At 41.2% G+C, this 10,390-nt stretch overlaps 1 protein-coding gene across 2 annotated transcripts in view; it reads left to right on the top strand.

Moving 5' to 3' along the window:
- The first annotated feature begins 1,940 nt into the window (after nt 1–1,940).
- MORC4 (MORC family CW-type zinc finger 4) overlaps nt 1,941–10,390 on the top strand; it is a 52,438-nt gene continuing 43,988 nt past the window's right edge. For both annotated transcript variants that reach the window (XM_017546439.2, XM_017546437.2), the window contains exons 1-3: nt 1,941–2,317; nt 2,436–2,508; nt 8,773–8,905. In XM_017546439.2, the coding sequence (XP_017401928.1) occupies nt 2,216–2,317; nt 2,436–2,508; nt 8,773–8,905 (308 nt within the window). In that variant the 5' untranslated portion in view covers nt 1,941–2,215. The remainder of the gene's footprint in view (nt 2,318–2,435; nt 2,509–8,772; nt 8,906–10,390) is intronic.

The raw sequence follows: 10,390 nt of genomic DNA, 5'->3' as shown, positions 1-10,390 counted from the left end.
AAGCTGGGTATTATTAGATGATAAAGAATTATTATAAATTTTGTTTGGTATAAAAGTGGCATGGTGGTTTTGTTTGTTAGAAAATGTCCATGTTTTTAAAGAACCCTGAAGCATATAGAATAAAATGGTATGATGTTTGAGATTTACTCTCAAACGTTTACAGAAATGAAACAAAAAGAAGAAAAAGAAGAAAAGGACGTAGAAAACAAGTCCCTTAGTCAGATCTGGCTGCTGTTAACAAAGTACCATAGACTAGATGGCGTATTAACAGCAGATGGCCAGGTTCTTGTAGGGTCTCTCTTCTGAGTTGCAGGATTCAGATTTTTTCTTATGTCCTTGTGGAAGAAAGAGGGTGAGAGAGCTCTCTAGGGTCCTTTTTATGAGGCGCTAATCCCATCATGAAGGTTCCGCCCTCATGACCTAATTACTTGGCGAAGGCCCCAGTTCCTAATATTAATACCTAATACCATCACGTTGGGGGTTAGGATTTCAACATATGAATTTTTGGGGCCACAAATGTTCAGTCCATTGCAGCAGGTGTGGCAGTCTTGATAATTACGGCATCTGAGTAATAAGTACATGGAATTCATTATATTGTTTCCTGTATTTTTGTGTATTTTTAAAAAATTGAAGAAAAGATAACTAGAAAACAGACAAATGTAAAGCACCCAATGGGGGTAAAAAATGATGCCCAAAGGACATAGACAGACATTTATAAAAGCGGAGAGGCAAATGTATACTAAACATTTTAAAGAATATTCAACCTCACTGATAGTCAGGAAAATGCAAAATAAAACAATAACGAGATACTAGTTTTTATTCAAAAGACTGTCACAAAGTTAAAAGATTGGGACCATCTAGTGCTATGAACATGGAAAAATAGCTGATTGTTGCTGAGAAGGCAAATATCTTACAGTATTTATTAAGATTAAACAATGCACATGCTATTAGATCCAGCAATCTCATCTTTTGGAATTCATTCTATAGAGATAACAGTACCAGAAATTAATGACCTGTGTGTGTGAAGGAGCATTTTTTGTATTGTCAAAATTTAAAAAGGAGGACAACTTAAATTACCATAAAGGAATGGTCAAATAAATTATGGTTTATTCATGCCAGAGAATGTTACATATATTTTTTAGAGAATATATTTTTTTCTATAATCAATGTATATTTATGGTATATTAGAAAATACAGATAAGAAAAAAGGGAAAATTGTCTAGTTCCAAACCCAGAAATAGCATCTTGGTGTATATCAAGTGGTTTTCAGTGTGTGAGTGTGTGTGTATGTGCAGATGCATACATGTATATGTACATATGCCCACATATATACTTGTTTTTCCAATAAAAAAGGTATCATGTGTTCCACAATATGTTGTAACTTCTTTTTTTTGATTCCTTCATGAATGTTTTTCTACATCAACAGATACTCATCTACAAACATGGTCTTTAAGAACTGCATGGTGCTTCATTTTATGCATACTTCATAATTTGACCAATCCCCTACTTGGCAGTATTTAAGTGAATCCAAGTTCTCCTTTTAGAAGCACCGTCCCTGCATGCTAGCAAGACTTTGGAGACAGTTTGCGAATTGCCTTCCAGAAAGTTCTGGGTGCTTCTGGAGGCATTTGAGGCAGAGTAGACAGAATGTTTTCCCATCAGGCGAGCTTGCTATCTTCCCAGATAGCAACACTGCAGTCTTTAGAACTTGAAAGACTTGTCTTATCTTGCCTGTTAGTCATGCAGCCTAAGCGGGACTAGGTTCCAGAAATCCCATACATGCTCTCCCTCCTCTTGCTTCATTCCCGCTCCTCCCCACGCGCCCCCCCAACCTCGTAACCGCCCACCCCCCGAGCTTTCCCGCTCGGCTGCCTGGCCTATGGCAAACGCCAAGAATTCATTAGGGGCGGGGATCAAGGAGCGGCTGTCAGGAGGTCGCCATATTTCTGTACGGTCCTGAGGCAGCCTGGGCAGTCGCCGGGTCGGGAGAGGTGCTGACAGGGCGGAGCCGCCGCCTGGCTCAGCCGGCCTCACCCCTCCCGCCCGGGACAGGTGGCTGGAGCGCGCCCCGCCTCCGCCAGCTGCGAGTGGGAGCGAGGGAGGGCCGGTTTGGGACGGTCGCCGCCAGCTGCGAGTGCGAGTGAGCTAGGGCTAGTCCTAGACTACCGGGCCAGGGGTCCGGCGGCAGCAGACAAGTACCGTGGCGGCCAAAAAAATGTTCCTGTGCCGAGGGGCCCCCGCTGGCCCTGGCGCACCGGGCTGCGGAGTGGCCCGGCCCGGCGGCGGCCCGCAGGCCTTCGGGATCCGCCTGAGCACGGTAGGTCGGGGGCCCGAGGGGGCGGACGCGCGCGCGGGTCCCTGGGCTGCGGGAAGCGCGCGGGGAGGGCACGGCGGGCCGAGGCCTCACACGGGACGGGACCTTCTCTCGCCCCCAGATGAGCCCCCGCTACCTCCAGAGCAACTCCAGCAGCCACACGCGACCCTTCAGTGCCATCGCGGAGCTGCTAGGTGAGTGGCGAGGGCGGGCCTGGCCATGTTCGCCCGAGGCAGTGGTGCCAGCGTGGTGCCGCGGACGCGGGAGGAATGCGCAGAGCCGCGCGGGGCGGGCGGGGACTGGGGTGGGGGCCTCGGAACCGGCCCGGGCTCCACTGGCGGAGGAGGGGGATGGCTCTCTCGCCAAGGACGAGATTCCGCTCATAAAACGGAGGAAACGAGGTGTGTCCGAAGCGTTAAAAAAGCGTGGTTTTTCTCTCTGGCTCGTGATGTATTGGGCACTTTAGGGTAGCTTAGTTAGTAATCAAAAGGAGATGCATAAAAATCTCGGGCCCCGAGGCAACTGTGCTCTGCAGGGGCTGGCGACGGACGGAGGATGCCCAGCTAGCAAAGGGGCGTTGTAGAGGACCGAGGCGGGTCCTGGGGAAAGGTCTGGAAAGCGGAATTCCTTAACTTTTGAGACAAGAAAGTTAGGAATGATGGGACATCTCTTAAGAGATGACACGAGTGCATTTGGCTTCCAGCTACTGCGGAGGGCAGGGTCCGTGGTCCACGAGCGCCCTCACACCGCTGGAATGAATATCGAGGACTTAACCTCTTGCTCCACCGGTGTTTGCTTTTAAAGCGTTTTCAGTTGATCTCTTCAAGCCAAGTACACCAGTTTTTGCGGTAGTGTGCTACTGTGTGGAAAGCAAAGAAGAAAGGCACAAAACTCAGCAGCATACAGAGAGAATTATACATGCTTTGAAAATCGAAAAAGGAAGAAGTATTTATGGGCGAGGTCGCACAGAACACTCTTGACAATGTTTTCAAAGCTCCCCAAATGAACCCCAGCCTCTACTTAAGCAATTGCTGTGGCCAAGCCATGAGAGTTATCTTGGGTAAGAAGTCAGTGGGTAGCAGGAAATAGAAAACTTATTTAGAAGGGTGATAAGAATAACTTCAATGATTAGTTTAACCAGCACACGGAATGCTTTACAGTATGTATAATTTAATTAGAAGGTGAAAGGCAAAAAGTGGAATTGATACGTTTGGAACCCTAGAGCACAGGGACTCTATCTTTGAGGTTTGGTACTGTGCCTTGGGGCTGTGCACTGAACCTCTGCAGAACTGAATACAATCTAAGTATGTAATTTGCAAGAAAGACAAAAGGGAGCAAAAAGTAAGGATTTACATCGTGGGGTATGGGAAACTGAAATGTCTTGTTCTCTCGTGGTTGGCACGGTGCAGAACGTGATACACCTGTGCTGTGCTGTTTACTGTACCTTCCAGGTGATTTAATGAGCTTTCAATTTGTAATTTGAATATGTGTGGTTTTGGCCATAAGCATTACCTTAAGGAACGTAGGTGGGATCTAAGACATCCAGTTTGAGTTCAAGTATGTGTATGTATTATGCATACACGTATACAAACACAGATTTTAAGACCAAATCACTACTATTTGTAAAAATAATAGGGAAAAGAGAGAGCAAAGTGTTAACTGGCAATCCAAAGCTTTCATTTTAGGTTTTTCTTCAATCATTTCCTCCACGTAGACATTAATTTTCTAGTGAATAATTCATTTGGTAAATACTTATTGAGCACCCACTGTGTGCAAAGCCACTGTGGTAGGCACAAAAATGAATACAACATAAATTCACTCTTCTAGTAGGGGAGATAAAACATGTACAGAAGGTTTATGCTTTGTATAACAACAAAATAGAAAGTGATACATAAGCAAAGATAAAAACAAGTGCTGTGGGAGTTCAGAGGAAGGAGGAATGGCTTCCAGTTTATCAGGAAGAGGAAGGTTAGGAAAGGCTTTGTAGGGGAGGTGACATTTGAGCTGAGATTTGAAGGATTGGGACATGTGGATATGGGGCGGGGAGGCATTCCAGGCAAAAGGAACAACTGCTTGAACAAAGGCATGAAGAATATTGAGTGGAGTTTAATTAGAGAATGGGGTTCACAAGTAGTGAAAAACGATAGGTACTTAAAAAGTTTACAAACAGCTTTCACAAGTAACTTTTTAACATTACCCTTTGAAGTAAACATTATTATTTGTTTTCATCCTGCAGGTGAAGAAAAAGAGGTTCAGAAAATTTAATTGACTTTTTCAAGGTTACATGTATACTAAGTAGCAGATCCAGGACTCAAACACAGGCCTTTTTCTCCAGATACTAATTAATGATGAAAACAGTCATCTGGGATCAGAATGTGACTGGGAAGCTCCAATATTTGGCTTTTTAGCCTGAAGTTTTCTGAGCAGGGGAATGTCATGATCAGAGCTGTGCTTCAGGAAGGTTAATCTTGCAGAAGTGTATAAAATTGAAAGAGAGAGAGATACGGATTCGAGAAAGTGATATAGATTTATATTACTACTTAGGAGGTTATTTCAATAATCCAGATGAGAGGAAATAAACTTTGTAAGAGACTGACAATGGAAATAGAGTAATTAGGATATTTGAGAGTCTAGTGATATATAGGGTAAGGGAGAGGGAGGGATAAGAAAATGACTTAAATTTCAAATTTGTGGTCTCTTCAATGCTTACCTTGTGTGTGTGTTTATAACAAAGGAAGAATAGGCTTCTGACAAAAGGTGATTAACTTACTTTAGGCTAGAATGCTTTTAGATACATGCAGGATTTCTGTAGGACACTAGCTCCACCCTTGGCAGTCTTGCAGGTAACCACCTGAAGGCCATCCTCCTGGAACAGGGGAGATAGGAGCCCTGTGATGCTATGAAACAGAAAAGGATAAGAGGCTTGAGAAGCACTATCTCAAAGCTGTCTACCACTTGCCATCCTGTCTCTCCTGAGAGGCTGTCATGGAATAGTTTCTCATTGCCTCCTTGATGCTGATGAGATATGAGAGGAAGGGGAAGATAGAGATGGGGTCCTCCCACAAAGAGATAGCATGAGCCAGGTTAGGAGAGAGAAATCTCCTTGCGATCTGGTAGCACATGGGATTGTGTGGCCAGGTTAGGGAACGAAGACATTCCAGGATCTGATAGTACATTTCTCACCTAAGTGGTGGGCAGGGGGAGAGGAGTAAGGTTCTCTCATTGTGCTACCTGTTTATAGTCTGGATGGGCTATAAAGGGGAGAAGATAGGTTTTCTGGGATCAAATAGCATATGCCATATATTGGTAAATTTTTGGAGGTTTAAGCAGCAACAAGTAGTATTGAAACCAGCCTCCAGATCGGTGCCTGGTTATCATATGTTCATTTATTGAGGCCAGTCTTGTTATTATTGTAATTTCATTTGCTGAGACCGAGTGAAAGGCCATGTAAAACTGAAAGTAAGTACAAAACCGTGCTTGCTGGTGCTGCGGTACTGATCTCTTTCCCTACTGCTCCAGCTGACACTAGCCTCTTGCATGCCCCCTCCCCCTTGTATTCCATGAGCTTCCAGCCAAGGAGATAAAATGTCGGGCTGCTCCTGGCAGCTACCTTGTAACTCCTGAAGTGCCTGTGTTAAAACTATTTGGTGTGTTCCTGTAAAAAAAAAAAAAAAAAAAAAAAGTACCTAGTAAGGTTTGGGCAAAACTTGCAGTAAAGAGGAAAAGAATTAGGGTGATTTTGTGAGAGGTCTTTGAGCTAATTTGCTGAATGCGCCATTGGATAAACATGTAGTAGCAATTGATACATGTTGTATGTTTGAATGGTGAATGTTCACAAAGTGTTAGAAAAAAATCCCTCTATGTCCAAAGTTTTCAGTGTATAAATGATGTCCAGTTGATTGACAAGTTGTATCATCATTTGCAGTGCCTTTGGTTGTCTGCCAGCAGGAGTGTCTGATTAGTATCAACACAATTCATGGCCTGCTTGCCAAGTAAAGGTTCCTGAAACAGTGTAGGCAGCTATATAATGCTGAATCCGTTAGTTAAAGAAAAATACTGCTGCCTTTTACAAAGTAAAGAACTCAGTTTCTGATAAAGCTGGCATTACATGACAGACTTGTAAATCTTGCCAAAAGTTAGCCCACTTCCCACATTATATGGGCCCTACGCCCTACCTGATTCTTAAAGATTGACTGCATCATCCATCAGCAGAAGAATGGATAAAGAAAATGTGGCATATAGACACAGTAGAATACTATTCAGTCACAAAAAGAAGGAAATACTGTCATTTGCAGCAACATGGATAAACTTGAAAGACATTATGTTAATTAAATATGCCAGGCACAGAAGGCAAACTATGTGGAATGTTCTCGCTTCTATGTAGAAACTAAAAAAGTACTAGGTAGCAGATCCAGGACTTAAACACAGGTCTTTTTACTGGAAATACCAACTAGGGATGAGGTTAAAAAGGTTATCTGGGATCAGGGTGTGACTGGGAAGCTCCAGTATTTGGCTTTTTAGCCAGAAGTTTTCTGAGCAGAGGAATGTCATGATTAGAGCTGTGCTTCAGGAAAGTTAATCTTGCAGAAGTGTATAAAATTGAAAGAGAGATATATATGGATTTATAAGACTAGTTTGGAGGTTATTGCAATAATCTTAGAAGTAGAGAATGGAATAGTAGTTACTAAAAGCTGGGAGAGGTGGGAGGGGGATAGCTAGAGGTTGGTTAATGGATGCAAAATTACAACTAAGATAGGAGAAATAAGTTCTAGTGTTTTATAGCACTGTAGGATGGCTATAATTAATAACAATTAACTGTATATTTTCAAATAGCTAGAAGAATAGATTTTGAATGTTCCCAAAAAAGAAATGATAAGTGTTTGAGGTCATGAATATGCTAATTATCCTGATTTGGTCATTACACATTATATAAGTGTATCAAAACATTCCATTATATTCTATAAATATGTACAACTATTATATGAATAAAAATAATAAAAAAAGTAGCTGCTACTTATATAAAATAAACTTTCCCTTGGGGCCTTAAGATTGACTATACCAGACCTGTTAACCCTCTTCTGTGCTATTGGTGATGCTGTACTGCTCTTAAGACTTTTTTGGTTACAGTCAGTGACAGTTTTATCAATGACTCTGGTAATACCATTATGGTCCCTGAAATTTATCTGTGTTTTGTTTTATTTGATGGACAGTCCACATTATCCAAGTGGCTGTAACTGATATTGTTAATTGTATTATAAAAATGGGTGTTTTGCATATGTGTAATACTTCTCTTGATTGTAAGGGGTGTTTCTGGTGAAGAAATGACATGATTTGATCAGTAGTAATGGAATGAGTCTGTGGTCATGACTTAACCTGGCTGTTTCAGCTTAGCTATGTGGTATCACTAAAATCAGTACAGGATTCCAGGGAAAGGGAAGAGGGTGGAAGGGAAGGACTCTGTCTTGCTCAAAGAGCTTAGTAGACATAGGAACGATTAAGGAACCTATTCAACAGATTGTACAAACTGCCCCTCAATTGCAGCCAGCGAGCCACGTTTGTCAGTGATTGACAATTATGTAAACCGGTGCCTGTGGCAAAAAGATGTGGCAACTAGATAGTGGCACCCATTGGGGTTATGGACATGACACAATTGTTCGACTATGGCAATATTTGATATCTTTGGAGTCTTAAAATAATTAACCCATTGTGAAGACATAATTCAGGAGGAATCATGAACCTATGTATTTTTTCTACTTTAATTCCGTGTTCTCCATTTCCTAAGGGTGGACAGCCTTACCTTTAAAATTATTACAAAATACCTAAGCAAAAATCACTTCTTCTCTCTAAGTATGCTTGCTACCATCACTAAGATCTAGGCAGGCAATTAAGTCTTTTAATTTTAAACTCTAACTCTTTCAGTGCCTCTTAGGCTATAAACAGGAATGGCAGTACTGTCTGTGTTCTTTAATAGAGGAGGTGATGTAAGAATGAAGAAAATAAAATGATCACAAATAAACTGTAATGTGTGTAACATGCATCATCTTTTACCAAAATTGCTCCTTCAGCTTTTCTCCATAGCCACTGTTTACTGTATGTGTACATAAACAGTAAAGGGGCTAAAAGGCAAGAAATAATCAGATAAAAATGGAGCAAAATGCTTTGTATATGCAAGTGTTATTAATACTTTCTCCAAAGACCCTGAAGTTTGAAGGTGGAAAGGCAGATTTCAGATTAGTCATGTGAAATCTGGAAATCAGCTTTAGAACTAAATCTGCCATTATCTCTGTTGTTGTCTATAATTTAGTAAGTACACTACCATTAATGCTCCCTGATACCTTTCGGGACATCCAAATGAGGGAAACAAAGGGTATTTTCTATGTCTTGGAGTCACTGAACTAGAGATTTTAATAGAATATTGGAAAAGGGGATCTAATATCACAGATTTCTACCTTTTGCAGATAATGCTGTAGATCCAGATGTATCTGCCAGGACGGTCTTTATAGATGTTGAGGAGGTCAAGAATAAATCTTGTTTGACATTTACCGATGATGGATGTGGGATGACACCTCATAAACTACACCGAATGCTCAGGTAAAAATGTCTTCGTTGTCTTTTCCTTGCCTTAAGTTCATGTACCCTATTTAAGCCTTCATAATTTTCATTAATATTTTGCTTTCCTTTTGTTAATTCAACAAATATTTATTAAGCATCTCTTATGTGCCGGGGCACTGAGTATGAAACAAATACTGTTCCTGTCCTCACAGAGCTTTCAGCCTAGCTGGCAATTCAGACAATTAAATATGTAATCAATAAAAAGCTGTAAGCATAATGATAAGAAGGTAGATAATGCTTGAGACAAATCATCGGAGGAACCCAGTCTGATCTTAGAGGTTAGGAAAAGTCTCCTGGAAGAAATGATATGTAAGCTGAGATCCAAGGGTGAGTACAGTTTAACCGAGTAAAGGGGCAGGGAGCAAGGGATGACAGTTTAAGCAAAGAGAACAGCAATATAAAGACCCAGAGGTCTTCACTTGTCTGAGACCATCTCCAATTTATATTAACCTAAACCCACTCTTAAACCAGAAGTATTGGAGTTGGGATGATTTATGGATTAGAACCATGAAGGCGGCTGGTTATAATCAAACTGTGCAAGATAAATGGAAGGCATTCAGACACATACTCTTTAAAGGTTTTGCAGTAGAATCACAAACTTAGGAAATTCTCTTTTCTAACTGTTGAAGTGGTGCTAGATTTCTGTTGCCACTCTCAGTTCACTTAATCACTTTTAAAAATTTGTAGTTGAGAACGTAAGTTTGTACTATATCATCTTCACATACCACTCAGTGGAAGATGAGTGTTTCTTCAACTCCTTCCTTCTCTCTTCCTTTTTAGCAGATGAGGTTGATTACTCTCCCTGTGGCTTCCTGAACTAGAGTGTGCAAAGCACAAGTAACAATAGAGGAGTGCTGTGGAGGAAGGAAAAAGCTCTGAACTATAAAAATGGAAAACAAATTCATGTGATTGTAGTTACTCTTGTCTGTATTCTAAATCAATTACTCTGTTTGTAGGGAAATCCCTTTGATCCATCAAAGAAACAAAAATGAAATTTGGGCGAAGTACATGGTTGCGTTTTACCACTCAACAGTCTGTATACCTTGTGTCTCATATCCTCCTAATTAGAAGATTATTTGAGGAAAACCCCTAAAAGTGAAACAAGAATTGTGACCAGTATGTTAGTGAAAGTAGAGAGTTGGCCTAATCCTTCAGCTTATGACATCAGTTTTATATTCAGAAGTTAATATTATAAAAAAAAATACAATTTTAGATGGAACAGAACCAAAGCATTTATATGTTCAATTCTATGTATACTAGTTGGTTGTTTTTCCTCTAAAAATTACGTATCTTCTTTTGTTTTTATTTTTTTGAGACAGTCTGACTCCATCACCCAGGATGGAGTACAGTGGTATGATCTTGGCTCACTGCACCCCTGGTCTCCTGTGTTCAAATGATCCTCATGCCTCAGCTTCTTGAGTAGCTGGGGTTACAGGCATGTACCACCATGCCTGGCTAATTTTT

This window comes from Cebus imitator, unplaced genomic scaffold (assembly GCF_001604975.1).
Source record: "Cebus imitator isolate Cc_AM_T3 unplaced genomic scaffold, Cebus_imitator-1.0 Scaffold189, whole genome shotgun sequence".
Taxonomy (NCBI): domain Eukaryota; kingdom Metazoa; phylum Chordata; class Mammalia; order Primates; family Cebidae; genus Cebus; species Cebus imitator.
This window is presented reverse-complemented; position numbering and strand designations above follow the sequence as displayed.